The sequence below is a fragment of the Clupea harengus genome, chromosome 13 (genome assembly GCF_900700415.2).
Source record: "Clupea harengus chromosome 13, Ch_v2.0.2, whole genome shotgun sequence".
Classification (NCBI taxonomy): domain Eukaryota; kingdom Metazoa; phylum Chordata; class Actinopteri; order Clupeiformes; family Clupeidae; genus Clupea; species Clupea harengus.
The window spans coordinates 13,147,970-13,170,053 of NC_045164.1; the positions used below are offsets into that span (position 1 = coordinate 13,147,970).

The following is a 22,084-nucleotide window of genomic DNA, read 5'->3' on the forward strand; positions in this document are numbered from 1 at the left end:
GAGTTGGGCCTCTCTGGAATGGCAACTCCTCCTCACACGACTGGTTATACATCCTAAAACACACAGACACACAAAATAGGAAAAATACACAGATCAAATTTGCAACATATATGTACCTAGTAACCACTCTGAAGTACTCGTACCCTCTCTGGCAATTGAAATAGTTAATAAATATTGGCTGCAGCTAGCCGTACTCATTTTTTAAGACAGACAGATTGAAAAAAGCTGAGAGAGGATACAATCTAAACAAACACTAACATAGTAAACATAATCCACACAAAAGATGACAAAAGTCAACTCAAGGCCGATTCTGAGGCGAGTTATTACTGCGCTCATCAATTTCCCTTTACATTTAGTATAACTGGTTTTGAGGCACAGACCCAACACTGGTGAATGTGTTTCTGTCTCCCACGGTAACTGAACATCCTGAACTGTTGCATTGGAACTAGCAAAGGCATTCCACTGCAGGCAGGTCAAAACGTATTACTCAGCCGGAGCCTTTGGGTTTCAATTTCTCAGAGCATAATAACTCTGTCTTCGATTGTTAAACAGGAAAGCTGACTGAGGCTGAGAGGAAAGCCCGGAAGGGCCACAGAAATGAAGACATTTGGAAACTGGAAGGGAAGCATAGCTGATCCGCTTCCCCAAGAATGCAGGCACAGGTGGATGAAGGCGTTCAGGTAGTGCAGAACCATGTTGCACACCAGCTCCAACAGAAACAGCTGGCTTCTCAACAGGAGGGCCAGAACATTAGCTTTCAGGAAGGCTTGGATGTTTTTCCTCTGCATAAATTTCCCTTCTGCATTCCAAAGTCAAACTCAAACCTCAGTGTGTTTGGCAAGGTAGCGTGAGGTAGGGTGGACTGTGGAGCCGGCATTTTAATTCCCAGACAGACGGATTATGAGGGGGCATTATTGGGGTCAGTACAGTTACAGTTGAAGCTGATCCACCTTCGGTTAAAGCAATAGTTGTGCAATGCAAATTTGGCAACAAGCACTGGTGACACAAGAGTGAAGAAAGAAAGAGAGAGAGAAAGAGTGTTACGGGCCTGGTAGTTGATTATTGTCTGTGTTCACTGTTTGCCTTCATTGCAGATGCCTTGGCTGTCACCTGCAATCACTGGTGATTACCTGCAGGTGCCAGCTGCCTTTAAGAACTGGCCACACCACTCTTTCACTCTCTCTCACACTGCAACTGCTTACCTGGTGGCAGGACAAGCACCTTGCGCTCCACTAACCTTTTCCCTTATAGTTAATAAATACACTGGTTAAGATACGTTTTTGTCTCCGTGTTCTCCTTATGTTGGTTCCCTAGAGCCAGGTCGTAACAATTGGGGGCTTGTCCGTATTTTTGTAGAATTTAGTTTTTGTTATTTATATTCCCCTAGATTTGTGATTTAGTTTTCTTGGCTTGTGGAGTGGTGAGGGCAGTGGTGTGAATTCCCTCCTTCAGTTTGGTGAGTGTGGCCGTTGAAGTTAAGTTCTTTGATCTCAGTGCTTAAGCTCTCTGGATAGATAGGGGGAGTGTTCCAGCTGGACACTAGTCCTTCCAACGGTTCACTCTTTTGTTGTTTTTCCTTTTTTGTTTTTGAGGCTATCCTAGGGTGGGGGCACACGTCAGGTCCTTGCAGTGGGCTGCATTGTTGGTTCACTGTGGAACTCTGAGTTCAGTGTTTAAAGTCGCCTCGAGCCTGGTATGCCTCCGAAGACAGTTTAGCTTGATAGGTATCCGGGGAATGCTTTATGTGCTAATGTGTAAATCAGCACTGATTTTTGAGAATAGCACTTAACAAACATACTCACCTTTTTTTTGGCTGAGCATTTTGTGATAAGTTAGGTGAGTTTTGTGCTTCTTGAGGCATTGTTTTGTGGGGTCCATGATCCTTAATTTTGTGTGTTTAGTGGCTTTTGGTTAAGGTCTAGAACTTTTGTAGGCTGGTAGTACCCTGAGTGTTTATGCTTGAAAAGCGTAATTAGGATTACTAGACACAATTCTTGAGACGGAGCTGTTCTATAGAGTCAGTTTTCTGAGATAAACACCACCTGTTGAACAAGTTCTCTTTCTCTCTTTACAAATTCAACATAAGTTTGCCTCTCTTGTTTCATATAGCTCCTGAAACGCTGACGATAAGCCTCAGGAACCAGCTCATACGCTTTCTGAATAGCCTCTTTCACCAAGTCATAATTTGAACTCTGTTCAATACTTTAGGCAGAATATGCCTCCTGTGCCTTCCCCACAAGAACACTCTGTAAGAGAAATGTCCAAAACTGTTCAGGCCACTTTGAAGTTGTAGCCACACATTCAAAATGAGGGAAATACCTCTCAATATCTCAATATAACTAAATTCTTGCACAGACAAATTCTTGTCCTGGAGGCAGGACAAGCACCTTGCTCTCCACTAACCTTTTCACTTATAGTTAATAAATACACTGGTTAAGATACGTTTTTGTCTCCATGTTCTCCTTATGTTGCTTTCCTAGAGCCGGGTAGTAACAAAGAGAGAGAGAGAATAACCCTCAGATGGCTTCATGCATATTTTTACAGTGACGTGTCCCTTTACCGTTTATCTAGTGGACTGACTAATTTGTTTTTGTAACATGTAAAAATGAACTTGATATCTTCTGCAAGTGCCAGAGGGACAGGCTATTGTGCAACAGTGGAAATGATGGAAATGATGCAAGTGATGCATATTCTCAGGCAAAAAGCAAACAGGGTCCTCAGGGTCAGAGTGTCTTAAACGTGTCCCTGCACTCCTGATGTCAGTGGATACGAACTCATATCACCTGGTGTGCAGTGGACCAGCAGGGTTCCATGCACTCCTTCCATAGAAAGACGAAGACTTACGTTTATTATATGCTATCTAAAAGTCACCAAGACCTATGACATTCAGGATATTCACATCCCTCAATGTTTCTAAGTATTTGTTTTACATTTTATTATTACTATGATAACGTACTGAACATATCAATATTTATTATGTTCTGCCCTTTTTACTACATGGTTGTAAAATCCATTCTTTTCTTGCTTGTTTTTACTAATCCCACTCCTTGCTTATCCTGCAAATTGAGAGGTTTTATCAGTGTTGAGCAATGTTCCTGACGCACTCACCAGTTCTCCACTGGGCACACGTGTTGGTTGTAGAGGGCCATGGCATACCTGCAACCAGAACAACCACACATATCCATCACTACTGGGAAATGACAGGTAAATAAAAGAGTTAATTTACTTAGAAATAAATACCACCAAGAGCTCCCGATGGGGGCAATCAATAACTACCCAATGAGCAGCCACAGCAGACAGACTCCATTACAGTGCTTCGGAGAGGGGGGGGGGGAGAGAGAAGGCGCCGGAGTCTTAAAGGCAGGGTGAGTTATGTCTAAAGAGGCTACCCTTCCACCTGAGAATGGAGGAGGACCACTGGGCCAGGACAGAAAGCTGGCACCACCAGGAAGTACTAGTCCAGCAATACATCAAGCCACAATCGCTAGGCCAACTGGAAGCTTTTCAGGCTCAGGGGGGAATATCACGCTAGGCGTCAATGGGGTGGCACTAAAATAAATTATTTAATTGCAACAGCGATCCTAATTCATTCAAGAATGTTGCTACGGATTGTACAATAAAGGCTCCATTAGATGTCCATTACAAAACCCAGTCAGGACTTTATATCACAGGACGGGATTAGTCTTAAATCTATAAAACCCAAAGACCACCTGATCTACACAATTCATGTGTTAAGAAAAGCATTAAAGAATTAACATCCCTATGATCTCTAACATACTGTGAATGCATTGTAAGCTTTTCCAGGGAACATCTCTATAGTGATATGTGAAAGTCTGGTGACCTTGCCATTGAGTTCGGTCTCCCTTATCATGAGTGATAAAATGAACATGTTAAGCGAAGCTTGTAATGTGTGACGTTTGCTTGCTGAGTAAACTTGAGCTAACTAGATTTACTGAGGGAAATCCTGGGCCAGATTAACCCAGAATTCAGGTTCAGGCTGGTCATCTGACCGAGCAGCATTCCTGTGGAGGTCTAGCGCCCAGCGGGCACGGGTCACTGTGACTGTGGCTTTGTGTCAACGAACTTCAGATCATGATCCGACGGCACAAGCCTGTGCTGCAGAGGCTTCTCACAATCAATAGTCCGCCATTCCCATGGGGCTTTATGTAAAGCGAGCGCATGACCGTGCAAGAGGACGAGCGCTTTATAAATGGGCACTGTCAGCAGTCACGTAGGCACTAGGGCTGAACGATTAATTGCATTTGCGATTTAATCGCGATATGATAGAACGCGATTTTCTAACCGCAACGTTCGCGATTAAAAAACGTGGTCACAAAAAAAAAAAAAATTAAAATTTTTTTTTTTTTTTTAAGACGGTACATTTTGCACACAGTGTTTAAAAAGTGCATGCCTAGTGTTTATACTTAAAATTACTTTTTTAAATTACTTAAATGCAGTGGCAAAGCCACCGATTTGTTGTTCTTGTTTCTGTAATGAGCAGTTCAATAAAAATGTAAAATGTGGGAAAGAATATTTTACACTAAATGTATCTAATATTGTGTTGGTCATATTTAAATAATTCATTACGTTTTGTTGGGAAAAAAAGAGGATAAAAAAAAAAATCGCATATCGAATCGCAATCGCAATATTTTGGTAAAAAATCGCAATTAGATTATTTTCCCAAATCGTTCAGCCCTAGTAGGCACGCCCCCTGAATCATTAATCAGCGGCCTGATCACCTCTGCGCAAGTCATTAGCTGGGGCTACAGAATATTCACAGTGCAGTTTCCCTCCCCGTGTCACACTGACAAATGAACACACACAGATGTACACAACTGCTACCCAACTTCCTAACGCGTGGTCATATTGGGATTCATCTCCAGGGAGGCGTTTGCTCCTTCCTGTTTCTTGCGTGCATGACAGTGGCTCAATGAGTACACCGATGTCAACTCTGTACCATTTTGTGGAGAGAAATACATATGGCATAAGACACACACACACACCATAAATACGAAAACACGCACACACACACACACACACACACCATACATACACACACACACACACTTTTTCAGCACTGAAAGGACAGGACGGGGTCAGTAGTGGGCTAAAGACTAATTAAGGCTGTTTCCATCTCTCTTTTGCTCTCGCTCTCTTTTGCTCTCGCTCTCTCACCAAACAGAGATGGATCACCTGAGACTATCCAGCCCAGCTCTGACGCTGTGAGCAGAAATTACATTTGGTAAACAAACACTCTGCCATCTGCCATCACTGCTGATGTGCATAAACACAGCCACTGTTACCAGGTCACCCTCAACTACAGTGTGTGAGTAAAGAAGACCGATATCCACAAACAACATGGACAGGCACACACACGAACACACACACACACATATATGTTTTAAATGTTTCATTGGGGAGAGGGGATGGCACCATGATGAGATTTCATTAAATTGTCCAAATGTTTATATGACAAGAAGATTTTATACTTCATACTACACTGTGATTTTATACTACTAGTACATACTTCACACTCCTTTCATACTACAATATTATATTAAGCAGGGGCGTAACCATGGGATAGACATTGGGGGGTCCAAATGAATACACTTCCCCATAATTTTTTTTTTTTTTTAAAGTACATTTCCATATTTATATATGAAAATCTGCACATTTAGAACATAGTTTCGAGGACTACATTGTCCATTTGAATTCACATCTAAAGGAATAGTGTAATTTCTCCAAGACAGTGACTGCCCCTCCACTTTGTTTTGGCACAGTATAAACAAAGCACACCTTTCAGTGAGGGACGGTAAATGAAGCCATTTGTACTGCCTAAACTAACTGTCCTGAAATTTGAGAGTCTTTTTTTTCAGGGACTGAGTTTGAATGAAGAGGGTATTGGGCTGGTGTGGGCAGGAACCAAGCGCCTCCTTACGCTGATCTAAACCACTGCCTCCTCTGCCTGGCTCTCTCTCTTTCCCTGTTAGTCTCCTGAAATATATATAACATGTAGTGTTGGAATAACCAGCATCTTTTCACCAATGAATCATACACAAGATGGAGGTACCTGTAATGCCTTACTAAGCTACATACTTAAAATGACTGTCTATGTGCAATACTAAATTGCATTATATTTCACATTCATTTCTCACCTGATCATCTGTATTTCCAGAGCATGTCCCTGTCTGGCCACTGCTTTCAGCATGCATGTCTCTCTCCCTGTCTCTCTGTGCTGCCTGCATTGTGACCACATGTCATTATGTTATCAGAAGAACAGCGGCTGACCTTCATGATCTATCATTTAATATTCTGCTTTTATGAGGCTACTCGTTTTATTTGCTTACACATTTAGCTCGGTATGAAGTTACTTACTGTCTGAAAAAAAACGCGTATGCTCGGCTGCTAGTCCAGTTTTCTCTGCTTTTTAAGGAACCTTAATTCCTCCATTACTCTACCTCCTCTCCACCAAGTTAACTAACGTTACTTTCTTTGCTCTCCACTGACTGACGAAAAAGTGTTAGGTAACCATGACAACGCAGAACGTTGCGAGGTGGATTCAAACAAAATCACACAAGTGTACAATTAGGAGGGGGGAGTCACACACTTATGTTTTTCTTAACAAACGGAAATAAATTGAAAATAAATAGGACATAACAAGAGACCGATCCATTGACAGGGTTCATAAAAGGAGAACATATATTTAACGTATTTTTTGCTGTATATTGGGGGGGACAGATTAGTATTTTCTCAGTATTGGGGGGGACACGACCCCCCCAAAAGAATGCGTGGTTACGCCCTTGATATTAAGTATTGAATAACAGTCTCATGCTTCTGAATTCTGATTGTTCAAATGTCGTCTCTATAATCACATGGCAAATAGTTTTAGGTTTGTTAATCATACTGCACTTGCACATACATACTACACTTTCACCCACTGTGATTTGTATTGACATAGTGGCAAAACAACAGAACAATCAGCAATCATGTCAGGCTGGATCTAGATGTGGCTAATATGGGATTGAAAATAAAGTGCAAAAAGAACTTCTATAACCCTCCAAACACACACACACTTTGTAGAATTATTAATGACAATGCACATAGTAATAACTAATATAGTGCTCCATTATCACCTTAGGGAGGAGATGTTCTTTCTGACTGAATTCCCGGTCATGAAAATGATCTGTGTAGAAAGATCAATTTGTGTGCCAATCCATGAAAACAAGAGCAAAACACCCTCTTTTTTCATTGGGTTTTCCACTGGGTGACAGTCAAGACAGGTGAAGAGTGTGCAAGGTGCACTACCAGGCCTAAAACTCTACATGGCAACAACCTACACTGAGGTGTGGGTGAGCACATCTGCATTTCTAAAAAAATTCCATTGCAGGCTTTGGCACTGCCTGCTTAAAACTGTAGAGTACAGAAGACAAATTCATGAAAAACAGATGGTAGAACTATCTTTCTCTCCCCTGCTCTCTTATGTAATGCCACAGAGGGGCATTCACAGCCAGCCCTCTCCTCACAGACCAATCAACCAGACCCCAGACAGCTCTGGGCCCCTCTACCTTGAAGGGGCACAGCCCTGGATGGTAAATGTGTGTGTGAGTGTGTGTGTGTGTGTGTGTGTGTGTGTGTGTGTGTGTGTGTGTGTGTCTGCGTGTGCACATGAGGGTGTGTGTGTGTGTGTGTGCATGAGGGTGTGTGTGTGTGTTTGTGTGTGTGTGTGTGTGTGTGTGTGTGTGTGTGTGTGTGTGTGTGTGTGTGTATAAGAGCGTGGAAGAGGGGGGGTATCCTGTCAGGCATGACACGAGCAGAAACGCCTAGCCTTGCCTTTCAAAGCCCCGTCTCTGTGTCCCACACCCAGGGAGCTGCCTCCCCTCTCACAGGAAGAGAGTCCTCAGGGAAGAATGGCACCAACGCAGCCCAGCAGAGACAATACCATTCAGAGATAATTCACAACTAAACAAAAACAGCCCGACGGTGCCAGATGAACATGGCCGTTTATTTTATCTAAAGTGCCTGTGTCACTGACACCCACAGCTGTAGTCCACAAGTTAATGTTGGTATGTAGTTTAGTTTTCATTCACTTAGTGTAGTTTGTTTCTCAGCGAGTTTCTGCAAAAACGTTTTCTTAGACCACTTTTTTTTTTTAACATAAGCGCTCTTAAGGCTAACAGCTGAGACAGCATCTGAGTGAATGGGTACCACTGTTGTTTATACATGTAGGCTAAGTCCAGATCCATCCATGTACAAAACTGGGTTTGAGCTCTGTTAGCTTGCCCAGGGGCCTAAAAAGGGACTGACCACATTTTCCTGGTACTCGCTCAATATGGCTGACATAAAGAAGACCTACATGCGTACATTTCCATGGAAACTCACACAGACTCTTGCAAAACAAGCAAGTGCTGGGAGTGCTTCAAAATGGTCACATATTCCACTTTAATCATGAGGAAGGCTGAACTCCACAAAGTCCACGTGGCTTCTGTAAGTGTCTGTATTAAAAAGACAAGTCTGGCTACATAAAATATATACAGAAAGAAGAACCAAAGAGTATACTTGGCTTTTTTTATTTCAACAACTTATTTGGCTTGCAGGTGGTGTTTTACAGAAAACCAAGAACTTTCCTCACGCAAAGAGAATCAGGCCTCTCGTGTGAGTGATGAAGAGACCAAGAAGCAGAAAGAAAAGTCAGTCAAACCATGTTTTACTGTGAAGTATCTGAGAAAATCTGAGAACTGAGTAAGACTACCTGTTGGTGCACCTAGGGCAAAGGATGAACAGAACGAACAGAGTTTGAACGAACAGAGTTTGAGACACTTTCACAGTCTGGCTCTTTCTTTCAAACACACACTCCCTTGCTTGGGGTATGGTTTCTCTTTGATTTTCTTACATTCCTTCTGCATCTCTTTCCCTCTTCCACCCACTTCTACTAAAAAAAAAACACTTGCCTCCTCTCCCTCCCTTCCTCCCTCCCTTCTTTTTCTTCTCTCTCTTTAAACTCAGGACGAGAGAGAACTCCTGAGCAGAGAGTACGGAACTCCTGAGTAAGCACTCCACCCCGGGCTCGCTACCATGAGTGCTGCTGCTGGGTTTTATGTAACGGGTCACGCCCTCTGGCTCAGGGAGAGGCCCCGACCAGGTCAGCCCACCCCACGGACAGCAGCGTCTCAGGGAGAGGCCCCGACCAGGTCAGCCTACCCTACGGGCAGCAGCGTCTCAGGAACAGGGCCCTCCACTTCCCACTGTGCTCACATGGGGTGTATTACACCGAGAGTGCTACAGGGTGAAGACCGACACCAACAGACACCAACCTGTCCTACTAGTCTCCCCTCATCCATAGCAACACCCCTCCCCCGTTGCTGCTGAGAAAAGCGGGAGAAAAGATGGGATTAAAATAGAGAGAGAAGGGAAAATAAAGAGAGAAGGGAAAAAAAGAACGGCGCACCCCTCCCATTTGCCCGCCAGGGCCACATTCTTGAGTGGCAGTGATCACAGAGTCAGGACTAGACTCCTGCGGGGATCAGAGCCAAACAGGTGGGTGCCCCTCCTCCTGACCTCATTATCCTGATCCCACTCAACTCACCCGGACCCCATCCCCCACTTGTCTTCTCCTGGACCCTCCTCTCCTCTCCTCATCTCATTTCTCCCCCTCTAAACGCTCTAATCCCCCATTTTTCTTCTCTTCTTCTACCCTTCTCACTGCATAAACACTGCAAAAACCAGGCACCAGTCTCTATCCAGCTTCCATGTAGACAGAGAGAAACCCTCTTCCAATGGGTGCCTCAGCTGTAATAACAAGATGCTTCCATAAGACAAGAAAGGACCTGAGGTTTGTTCAAGTTCAGGCAAGCTGCAGCCACATCTGGTAGCTATGATGGCTTCACTAACACAACTCCTTTGAACATTCAAATATCCATAATATTAAACCAACCCGACACAGTGCTGATTAGATGGAAAACGAATTAGTTTGATGCCAAGGCTGCTGTCTTGTAGATGGAGGCAGAGGGGACTCAGTCACGCCAAACAACCTATCACCACGGTTACCGTGGGAAGCCAGTCAGACACTTATTGTCATGGAACCCGAGAATGCAGGCTATCCTTGAAAGGCACCGACTACGGCTACGGCTACGGAATCGGAACTATAGTTAGTGCACTACTGCTTAGATTCCTTACCAACTGTTTGAATATTATCGGTCCGGAATCTACTGTTGCCACGGACGAATGTTCCGTAGATTTCTTTCCATATGGTGTATTCCCATACCGTAGCATTAGAAAACATGGTGTTTGTCAGTGGAGAAGGTCGAAACAACGTTTGTCTCCCCTGCTGTGGGGAATCCTAGTCCTAGTGGAGTGATGCCGGTGCGGGCACCTCCGATCGCTCGTGCTCCATCCGGGCCGCGCCTCGCAGGGCCCAATGGCCCCCTGTCGGCGCGTCTCCAGGACGTAGCTTTGACAGGGTAGACAGTATTTGTATTCAATAACTTTGTGACAACATAAACAGATTCAAGGTAAAAGTGAAGTACTCAGCACATGTTTTTGTCCGAAGCGACTTCAAATGACCGAGGACCTGGGTCGGCTCCTTGTGTACCAACTATACCAACTTACAATAAAACCTAAAGTGGCGCTGTTAATAAACTACTGACACGGATACGTAGCAATAGTGCCAATGTTATCGTAAGGGAATTCCGTAGCAATAGTCACTTGGATCCTGAAAAGGTTTGAGACTTCCGAACCATGTCTGAGTGTGCATGTGCACATGTGTTTGTGTATGATAGAAGAAAGGATGCACGAATGTTTGAAATAAAAAAAAACTCAAAATAATTCACTGAAGCTCAGCATACATCAATAAATGAAAGATCACTACGAACAGAAACATTTGTCTCTGTCAACACTGAATTGTCAATACAATCCATGCCAGGTCATAAATTTAATAACATCAAGGTCCCGATTCAATTCGCACTGAGACGCCAGCAGCCTAAATCACTCGGGAATCTAGTGGAAACTGAGAAGAAAAGAACGATAACTCACACGACCCATATCCCTGTAATGGTTAAGGCTGGTAGGCTGACAGGTAATATCATCCAAAGAGACATCTCCAACGCTCGTTCATCAACCGCTCCTCCGGAGAGACTCCTTTCCTTTTGCGCCTTCGCCAGCCTCGCTGTCGTTGCTCATCAATTGGCATTTAAGTTCTTGGCCAGACCATTTCAAATCACGTTTTCGTAACTTTGTTGCGAAGTGACGTCTCCTCCCCCTACATGAGATGTACACAACATTGTAACATTCCACTTGTGTGGGTACAGTACGAGTCAATTACTACAATACTAAGTCGCCATAAGGTATTAACAAGTCTCCAATTAACCTTGTCGACGAAAAAATATTGGCAACATATTCTTCTATGCAAAGGGAAATATACAAAACAGTACTTTGCAGAAGCTATTTTTCCAGCAAAATGGCTGAGTGGTAACATTATGGCAAGTTAGCGACTCGTGTAGGCAATGTGGAGCTCCTTCATTCGTTATGTGTGGATGCTCGCTTGAGCTAACGTTGGGTTTCCCCAGTATCCTACCTTCTGTTTCTCTCAGCTGAAGTTCTTCTTCCACCTTTTTGTCTAGCTCTGTTAGGCTATGCCGGGATGGAAGACGGAGCGCAGCGCTTAAAATATCCCAACCGATTATCCTAGCCTTACCTTTCTCTGAAGTCTATCCCTATAAAATCACAAGGAATCGAAGAACGGTGGTGGCATTTGGACGCCGTCTCCAGCGTCTCATTCATACTGAAAACAATTTCCGTTTGTCCCTACACTTCTCTCATGTCAACCAGTCCCTCCGTTCAGTGAGGAGGAGCGTGAGTGTGCATGTAGCCTGTGTCCCTGTGTGCTAAGTTTAGATTCCAGCGCCGTGTGGAGGGCCCATGCTGGTAAAACAGCCAGATGTTTTCTCTCACCACCTCCCTCCCCCATTTGTATTGTTAACAGTCGCCGTAAATCGTAAGGGTTGTAGCCTTACAAAAGTTGTATTGCATGGCCGCATATGCAAGTTTCAATATTACAAGAATTACAAGCACAAGAATTTCCATTACATTTGTTTTAAAAACGTGTGTCTTTATTTTGCTCCTTACGTTTACTTTAGGATACATTCATTTTCTTCTTCAGCAATTCTGGTGTCATTGTGTTGCTGATGATGAATATTTAGGCCATTTACCCCCTCCGACTTCTCAAATATATTACAGTTAAGGTTAATAGTATTAGTAACAGTTAACTATATGAAGTAACATTTGTAATGGTTTAGACTTGGCTTGCAAAATAGGAGAAATGTAAAAGCAAAAACATTTTCCATAGCTTTACCGTGTCTTTTGACTAACAAAAGGTGTGTAATGGTGCTCTCTCTCCCTCTCTGTCCGGCCTGCTAAGTTAGCTTAACTAACTTTAAATATATAGTTTTTGTTGTCATAGGCAAAACTTTCTATAGCATCCCTAGACATTGTGCCACAAGAATAGTTAAAAGGTGAGTTTACCACTATATTATGGACTCTCTGTGCATCTTGATTCTCTGCACACCGTCTTTTAATCAAGCTTTCAGAGTGTCTTAGTTGCAGTATGTCTCAAAGCAGTTTTTTGTTATTGACAACAAAAACTGCAAACTGTACTTTTAAGTCCTGCAACACTCTGCCTACTTGCTCCCCCTAGTGGTTTACTGACAGGTAAGTCATCAAACTGTATTACTCTGGGAAGATCGGACCACTCCAGAAGTTCTTCAAAATATTGAAAAGGGTAACCCATTTTAAATGTTCTTGAGCCATGTAGCATCTGTAATATCCAGCTTCTTGTATTACAAATAACATACAAAACAAGGCATTTGACAGATGCAGTGTACAGATAAGTGTATGTTCAACATAAGATATGTTACATAATATTTGATAAAAAAAAATGTACATTCCCATTCACCCAAATCAGTAGTCCTTGTGGAGTAACACACAATAATTGTGGCCACTCACAGTTTCACAGTGGTGCCATACCCCCACACTCCAAACCCAGGATAAAGTGGTTCGGTGAAGGTAGTCTGCACCTGGTATAGAAGCACCATGGGATCTGCCACGCTATAAAATGCCAGTGTTCCCGCCCTGTGGTCCAGGTAAATCCCCACCTTCATAGAGCCAGGAACCGGGATGGTAGTGGACTTGCCGTTGTGGGTGAAAGAAAACTTGTCGTCCGAGCAGTAGAGGGTCCAGGAGTGTTCGTTCCAGCCGAAGCTGCTCTCATTACTGTTGCCCTTGCGGCGGAGTCCGCGGTAAGCCACGGCAACGTCCACCTCTGTGCCGCTCCAGTCCACCTCCCAGTAGCAACGCTTTCCCATCAGGCCCTGGGTGCAGAGCACCTGCTGCCAGTGGTCGAAACGGTCGGGGTGGTCGGCGTAGGGCTGCATTGCGGTGGTCATCGTCACCGCTGTGTTGCCGCGCGACAGACGGAGGCTCTGGTGCGCTGTGCTGGGGTCAAGGGTTGGCTGACAGGAGTCTGGGAGATGGGAATGAGAGTTTTGACATGAATTAGTCCTGTGCACTTCATTGCACTGTTGCCTTTGTATGAAAACTTTAAAAGACCATCGGTTGTCACCCTATTGTGTTATAACAACAACGTTGAGCTACAAAGCAAATATCTGTGATTTTGTGAAACAACAGAACTAAAAACTCAGACAAAAAAAGCTGAGCTCTCTATTAGGATGCGAAACTTAGCCCTGAGAGATAGAGCAACTGTTATTATGCCATGGTCTTGTTTTCTGTTACTGTAATAGAGATGGCTCTGTCTTATGCATGTGAGTAGTTATTCTGGAATGAAGCTGTGTAAAACTTCCTCGCCTCTGGCATGTGCTCATTCACTGAATTTCTGCAGTTGCAGAGCTTAAACCAGTTCTACAGAAACCTGACATCAGGCACACAATGCAGATGTGCCACCCTCTTGTTAAACACGCACACACACACACACACACACACACACACACACACACACACACACACACACACACACACACACACACACACACACACACACACACGCAAACCATAGACATGTTTTCCATAGATAACTGTCATACTCACACTGCAAGAACTCCTCTCGTTTTGTTGGTTCCAGAGTTTGGAGAATATGTACATCATTTACTAGGGATGAAAATGCAGATTCCCATATTCATAGACACATACAGACAAGGTGGTCAGAAATAGTAGTATTGTAGAGAGCTGTCGAGTGTAGAGTTGGTCAAAAAGTCATCATCTATGACTGTTTTTACTGTCTCTACTGTTTGAGAGTATGTGCCTCCTGCTATTTCCATCTGACCTACCTGTTGAACTGATTTTTGCCACCTCCATTTTGCTGACCTCATCTAGTTGAGCTTTCAGTTCAGCAATGGCTCTCTTAGTGGGCTCAAAAGAGAAGGACGGGGCCAAGGCTACTTTGGTCAAATCCTCATAACCTGATGGAGCAGAGAGGGACTGCCAGCTCTGAGAGTCACAGACAGGACAGACAGATCCGTTATCACATCATAGGCTTCACTTTTCATATCAGACACTTGTGATCAATGTCATCAGGGGTGAAAATAAGTCATTTGAACAACATCACCTGCCACAGATCTAAACCATTATATTGTTTCAATTCATGCACAACTCCATGAGCTAATATTGTGGGGGCACTAACATACCTAATATATGTTAATTCTGATCATATCTATGTGGGGAGTCACATAATTCTATCAAGGGAGTAAACTGATATAGCTACATTACAATTTTAGTCTGTCAAATAATTTCGGATATTGAGAAAGAGGACAGTATGTAAAAATGAGCTCTTCACAATATGTAGGAAGAGTCTTCACAGATAATATCCATGTGAGCAATGTATGTAGGGGAAAAACAAACAAGAGCCTGAGAGGAAAAAAACAACAGCTTTGTCATGTAGGCCTCACCAGCAGAAAGTGGATGTGGTCATCAGTGTGCGACAGCATCTCGAGGTCGTTGTGCCTCTTGCGCAGCAGCATGATCTCCTCCTCCATGCGGTCAAGGTGGGCCTCACCACGGCCCACCGTTGCCATCTCCTGCGCGCCGATCAGCTGCTTCACCTCCGTATGGTGTCGCTGCAGAGCCTGAATCAGTTCAGTGAACACTCGCTCGTTCTCCTCCAGGACCACCTGCGCCGAGTTCTGAGAGGAGAGAGAGAGAGCGACGGGGATGAGAATGGGAATATGATAGGTTTGGGCTTAAACTGGTTAGGTTTATTTATTTACCATATTTCAAACACAAAGTCAATTCATAGGGCTTTACATTAAGTATAAACACAGTTGACTAACAATTATGATGCATTTCAATGGTGCTAAATGAAAACAATAAACAACTAAATAGAATATAGATGTAATTTTGATACCTAAAAGTAATATAAATAGTTAAGACCAAAGTGTACAGTAAAATCGAATTGTAGGTAACAGCATAACACAAAAATCACAAATACTTTTAAAACCTGACAATGATGTGATTTTGCATCATGGTACAGTAAGCCAATGGACACAATGTGGAATGTCAGCCCAATAAAGACATGCTGGTAACAATGTATGCACAAATGAACTGTTTTAGAGGTAATTGTTTTTTAATTAGCTGGCAAATATACAGCTAGCTGCTCTCACCTTGTGAGATTCCACAGCCCGTCTGAGCTCCTGCCATCTCTTCACTCTGTCCTCGATTTTCTCCTGTGACATCATCAACTTGGCCGCTAGTTGCTTCTACAAGAAAACGCCACATCGATAAACAAAATCGTCAGAGACTTTACTTGTTTTTACTTGAGTGTTTGTCTAGGGCCTAGACTCTAGGCCAACGAAACACAGCAATGTCACGTACCTGTTTTTCAGTCCTCTCAGCCGCAGCGGATACAATGTCATGTTTTTTGTGTTCATCCATTAGACACGTCACACAAATACAGGACTGGTCAGTGCGGCAGAACACTTCTCGAAGCTTGTCATGCTCGGCGCAGATTTCCTCCCGCAGCTGTCCAGTGGCCGTCACCAGCTTGTGCTTCATGAAAGCAGGGTACTCGTAGTGGGACTGCAGGTGTGTCTCGCAGTATGAGGCCAGGCATGTCAGACAAGACTTTACGGCCTTTGACTTCTTTCCCATGCAAAAATCGCACAACACGCTACCGGGGTTAAAACGACCACTGACCCTTGAACTCGGTCTACCACCACTGGGTGTTGACCTCCGCGGTTTTTCCAGAGTGCTGTACTTATCCCGGTCCATCCTACTGCTGCTACGCGACATTTTGACACCGTGACACACGTAGTGTTAAGCTACTACAAGGGCAGTGGATGTAGTTACACTGAGAGGAATCTGGTTTCAATGAAACCGTATGTCAGCTGCTTTTTACGCCCGGAATGTCAAACTCTAGGTGTAACCGGTATTCCAGGTTGGGTCAACAAGTGCCTCGGGGCGTGGCAGAATTTTACAACCCATCTATCCATCCAACCCATGCAGTCAAGTGGAATTACAAGTTGAGAGAGAGGGAGAGAGAGAGAGAGGATGACAAACTAAATAGTTTTGCAGTTATGATCCAGGCAAAGGTGAAAATAGATTGTTTATTTGACTTGAAAACATCCAAGCTAGTCTGCTCCCAAACACCATTGACAATACATAATGCAAATAAATAGAATTCAATAACACAAGACTCCGTGATGGTGAATATTTCTACTTTCTAATGGACCTGAAATATTTGTAAGTATCAGACAGTATCAGTATAAGTACATAAAGACGTAAAGACATTTTCCACACTGAACTGCATTTAGCACAAAAGCAGCAGCAGCAGTAGTAGTATCTTCCTATCATTTATTCATAAATGAGTAGATTCTTTACCTGCTCATCTACATCTCTTGACATTTGGGTTTCTGCAACAACTAAAGAATACCTCAGTTTAAAAAATCCAGATGTCCCTCCTGTATGACTTACCGTAGGAGCCATTTCTATCCACCTTTTAGTTAGGTTTATTTTAGTATTACTTATTTTAGCCACTTGGGGGAGTATTGCACTGGGTGTGGCACGTCACTGGGAATTGGGTATATCTACAGGTGAGATTAGTCAATTAGGGAAAGGTGTGGATGGCGGGGAACACACGGTTCTTACCGTAGCCGTGAAACCCCTTCACCGACAGAGTCTTATTTATTAAGCAAACAGCACTGGGTGAAAAGACCAATTTTATGTACAAATTTCTGCCTTTATAATAAACGGGAGCACCACCCAAAGAGAGCTCATGCACCAAGGATTATTTGCTACGCGTTGGGAACACTTTGCCGTCCACACTGAGGCTTATAGGATAGCCTCCACACTTACGATAGTTATTACTTATTTATTTCAAGAGGACATATTGAAAGGGCAGCCAAAATAATGATAAAAGACACCTGGAAGGAAGGTTGACATGTCAGAAGATTATGGGACAGTAGAATGAATTAGTGGTACATACTCCAGTATGCAGTATATGAGCCAGTTGTTGGATGTAATATCACGGCACACAATGAGTTACAAGAATGGATAATGGATGAACAATTTATTAATACAATAAATGGTAAGCTTAAATGTTAGAAGAATGTAAGCTATACCCCAAATGGATGAGTATACATTTAAATAATCACAATTTAATGAATTAGACCAAACCATATAGTAGTTGTACAGTAATAGGAGTGAAAATACAGTATGCCACAACATCAAGTTTAAATCTCTTACTAGTCTCAGTCATCGGTCATCAGTCATTTCACAGACAGTGAAAAAAGGTAACATATACCATTAAGCACTGCAGAGGTGGATTTTCAGATGCTGAAAGTCTCTTGAATGACATATACATAAAAAAAATCAGAGAGAGATCCACACAATCACACCATTAGATCCACATTTATCAACCTGTTTCAGAACCAGGTAAGATGTATTCTAGTTTGAGAAGTTCAAAAATGTCATTTCTTTAATATAATGGCTTTTCTGAGACGAGTCCAGAACCTCACATTGCTTAGTGCATTCCTCTTCCACTTGAGGTAGGTGTTCTTTTTCAGATACTTATGAAGTCCGAGCACTCTCCTTATCTTCTTATCTTCCACATCTTCAGAATGATGAGATGATGGCTGGGTTTTGGTTCGCCCCCAAGACCAAGCGCAGGACTGGTGCCAGTTCAATACCTCAAAACCGACACCGAGGAACTGTCTATGAAGTGCTGAGTCACCACCACGATAACGTTGCGGCTACCTATGAGGCCTTCGTCCACAATATTGGAGGTGATTGACTTGCCTGCTTCAAAATCTCGCTCGTGAAGGCAAAGCTGAATTGGGGGGATTCCTTTCTCAAGGCGTTCTACAAGCTCATCCCTTACCCAGGCTTCATCCTTGCTGGAGTAGATCACAAAGGCATCATGAGAGCATTCGTCCTGTCTAGACGTTCTGTAGCCTCTTAGCAATATGCAGCAGTAACGCAGATAGAACTGGAACTTGTAAACCAAGAATAGGAGTAACATAACAGCTGCAAGTATGGGCACCACTGTTATCACTCTCTTTGTATGAACACAGTGTGTGGAGTCAAAGTCAATCACTCTAGAGTTCATGGATGAGGGTTTGCATGACATTTGTTGAGGATCTTTTAGAACTGATTGATGATTAATGATCCAGGAAATAAATTCAGTGTGAGAACAGGAACATTCTATGGGATTGAAGGACAAATCAAACACCAGAAGATCCACGGGGAGATTCTGAAGAATGTTTGGAGAGATACTGGCTATATTGTTGCCAGCCGCATGAAAAAAGGTCAGTTTTGACAGACTGGGACGGGTGAGGAAGTCCACTTTGGTCAATTTGTTCCCTCTAAGAGTCAAGTGTTTTAAATGATGCAGATCCTGGAAAGAAGTCAAGGGTATGTCTCCAATGGCACAATTTGAAACGTCCAGCACCTCCAACGTTGTAAGATTTAAAAATAATTGGCTAAAAATACCGTTTACAAAGCTGTTGCCAGCTATTTTCAATTCCTTCAGACTGCTCAAACCATAAAAGAAACTGTTGTATTTAAAGGTAATTTGTGAATAAGAAAGGTCCAGATATTTCAAATGCCGAAGGTTTTGCATAACAGGATACTCATGTTCAACTATAACTTTTGTGTCATGGATATCCAATATTTCTAGAGATGTATGTCTTGAAAGTCCAAATACTCTAAGTCTAACACCTGCATTCACACTCAGATTCAGATACCGAAGTTTAGGAGTGTCAATAAATTCTGCATCACAACAAGACATTATCAAATTACTACCGCTTATATCAACATATTCTAGACTAGGCAAATCCTCTATCCTTTTGAATTCTGATGGATGATAATTGCCGTCGAAGGCCATTTTGAAGACCATTTTTTTTAAATTGGGTAGATGAGACAGATTAAGTCCTGGTATAGTGGCCATTATGCCTTCAACCACAATAATCTCTTTGAGGTTTTGAAAATGAAAAAGTTCTCCGATATCCAATTTAACATAACTCAGAAAGATTTTTGAACAATTAGTCATGCAACGGAAGATGTGACCTGGTAGCTTTGAAGATGTGGATTGATGCAAATATATCTCCTGAAAGTTTATGTAACATAGATTGTCCAAGGAATCTGTGTATATATGGATCCTTCCAGATTCCCGGTAGCATCCAATTCTCAACCTTTTCACATTTAAACCATTGAGGCCTCCAGTAGCATCTCTAACCATCGTGGATGAGCTGAAGGTGTCACGTAGATCTAGCTCTTCCAGGTGAAGGCCTTTAAATGCCCCTGTTTCTATGAAGGCTATTGGGTTTCTGGACAATATTAAAGTGATATTGCTACCCATCTCACTCAAAACAGAAGTGTGATCAGCCCTGATAGCAGATATGTTGTTTGTATGAAAGTCCAGTAATGTGAAGTCCTTGAAGCTGACAGCATAGGTTGGAAGAGCGATGGATAATAAGCTGTTTGTTCCCATTTTTAATTCCTTTAGGTTTGTTAAATTCTGTAAATTCAGACTATCCCAGGAAAGCAGACCGATGTCTACTAGGACAAGCTTGTGTATTTTTTCCAAAACATTAATGCTGCTTCTTCCCAAATATTTGACTGGATTTCCGGTGAGAATCAAAACAGATAAATTCCTTACATTAAAGAAGGCATCATTGTCAATGTGTTTGACGTGACATCTGTTTAAAAGAAACACACAAAACACAGAATCAGTATCAAATAATCATGTTCACATTGTGCATAATTTGTCTGCATTGTCAGTTTAGTAGATATGATGCTGTCCAAGAAATGAAATGAAACAAAGAACCCCTCTGTCTACCTTGTGAGATCAAGATGTTGCAGTAATGGTAGTCTGGGGAAAACACTTTTCTCCAAGATGTTTAGGTAATTAAAACTGAAATCCAAATGTTCTGTCGAGGGAGGGATACTGGCTGGGATGTAGCTCAGGTTCCTCCTGTAACACGAGTATTGGAGATGGGGAACAACCTGAAAGCAAGATAGACTTGTTAAAGTCCACAAATATATAGCGAGACAGAATTAGGTACATGTTCTAAAAACTAAATGACACATTATCATACCTCTAGGCAGGTTTCCATATCTCCATTAATTTTGACTGCGCATGAAGTAGTAAGAATTATCCACATAACTGGAAGTGTAATCCTGTGTACCGGCAAGGCAGCCATTTTAGATAAACTGACAGAGATCATAAAAACCTTTGTTTATCAGAGTTGTGACTATGCTATTGTTAAACAGGGAACAGACAGGCTTTCTTGAAAACCAAAGAGGAACAAAAACCACGTATCACAGCGGAATTTCACAGATGACGGAACAAAGGAACTGTGACTATTTTATTGTAATTGTCAGTCAAGTTGAACTCACATGATGAGATCATCTCATTTCACCTGTTTTCTGAGTTTTTTTCTCGCAGTTATTTGATCACATCTTACTGTACTGTATTGAAATTGTCTGATAGTGCCAAATACAGTATGTTTTCCTATTTTATAATTATCACAAAGTAGAAATGATCGAATAATCTTTCATTATAATTTCTATCATTACTTGTTTTAGTATAGAAATTGAATATATCATATAATCAGTCAATCCACTGATCTATTCCATTCACTGAACTGTCAGCAAACTTCAAACTGAGGGTAATATAAGTTGCAAAAAGTATCAACCAGTCATTGTCGATTTAAAAGGCAGTGTTCCATCTACTGTCGGAAAAATGGAACATCAAGATGTCAAGTCTAATGTGTGTTAAGCTCCCTTTTCCATTGAAGTGCATTCCAACTTTGACATATTAAAAATATAAACTGTCTTTAGCCTGTGTTTCATTTCAAGTTAAGGCATGTGAGAATCTGAAAGCACAGGTAGAAGTCAGTCTTTCTTGACGTCAAACTTCCTTTTCTGCAAACCACATAGCATGCTGTCTACTTCAAAAATGGTGATTTACTGTTTGTTGGGAACCCTCTGTCCCTGTAACTCACTCTCTATTTCTGGTCTATTTCTAACAAATTACTGATTTTTACCATATTTTACATATACGTTTGTGTAATGTGCAGTGTTGCTTCTTTTAAGCTTTGGCCACAAGAGGGCAGGGTTCCACAATGGAAGGACCCTAAGTAGCGCTCCATCTCAGGATGTTCACAGAACTGAGGTGAATGAGCTCTGGCTTAGTTGGTGGGATCTGTTGTCTAGGCACAAATGCCACCTGGATTGAAACCATTTCATTTTCAAAGGCAGCCTATGCCATTGATCAGTTCGAAAAATACTAAATATCACATAGGCATTTAAAGGTCAGCATAACTTGAAACACCAGCTAAGAAGATTCCCTTCCCTATCAGAAGGCCAGAATTTTTGTTGAAACCTATGCGAACCACTGCGGATCAAGTGTTAAGGTGGGTTTTGCCAAAAATCGAGACAATTAAACAACTTTGCACCATCTAAATTTTCAAGGGAGTTGGTTGTTCAATTGAAAATGTTTCTATATTTACATAACAACAATAACAATTGAAACGGTCTTAAGGCACTTTATAGAGCCCAGAATCTGAACCGCCAAGAGCGAGCA

General features: G+C 42.4%; 3 protein-coding genes across 3 annotated transcripts in view; all 3 read right to left on the reverse strand.

Moving 5' to 3' along the window:
• The window catches only part of zgc:154058 (Transmembrane protein 150A-like), a 37,461-nt gene extending 25,551 nt beyond the window's left edge, over positions 1-11,910 (reverse strand). The window contains exons 1-4 of the mRNA XM_012840425.3: positions 11,570-11,910; positions 11,029-11,254; positions 3,109-3,156; positions 1-53 (exon numbers count right to left, since the gene is read on the reverse strand). The exon at positions 1-53 is cut by the window's left edge and continues 34 nt beyond it. Of these exons, the coding sequence (XP_012695879.1) occupies positions 1-53; positions 3,109-3,156; positions 11,029-11,093 (166 nt within the window). The 5' untranslated portion in view covers positions 11,094-11,254; positions 11,570-11,910. The remainder of the gene's footprint in view (positions 54-3,108; positions 3,157-11,028; positions 11,255-11,569) is intronic.
• Positions 11,911-12,711: 801 nt separating this feature from the next.
• On the reverse strand, positions 12,712-16,501 carry ftr14l (finTRIM family, member 14-like). Its single transcript, XM_012840379.3, has 6 exons — positions 15,874-16,501; positions 15,663-15,758; positions 14,952-15,185; positions 14,334-14,493; positions 14,095-14,154; positions 12,712-13,513 (listed from the first exon to the last, which is right to left on the reverse strand). Exons 1-6 carry the CDS (start codon positions 16,288-16,290, stop codon positions 12,993-12,995), a joined length of 1,488 nt encoding a protein of 495 aa, XP_012695833.2. The 5' UTR covers positions 16,291-16,501; the 3' UTR covers positions 12,712-12,992.
• Positions 16,502-17,551: 1,050 nt separating this feature from the next.
• On the reverse strand, positions 17,552-20,700 carry LOC105911563 (toll-like receptor 4). The gene is given in 5 exon segments (XM_031579446.1): positions 17,552-18,116; positions 18,118-18,201; positions 18,203-20,195; positions 20,336-20,502; positions 20,595-20,700. Coding segments are annotated over 5 exon segments (2,499 nt in total). The 5' UTR covers position 20,700; the 3' UTR covers positions 17,552-17,966.
• Positions 20,701-22,084: the final 1,384 nt, after the last annotated feature.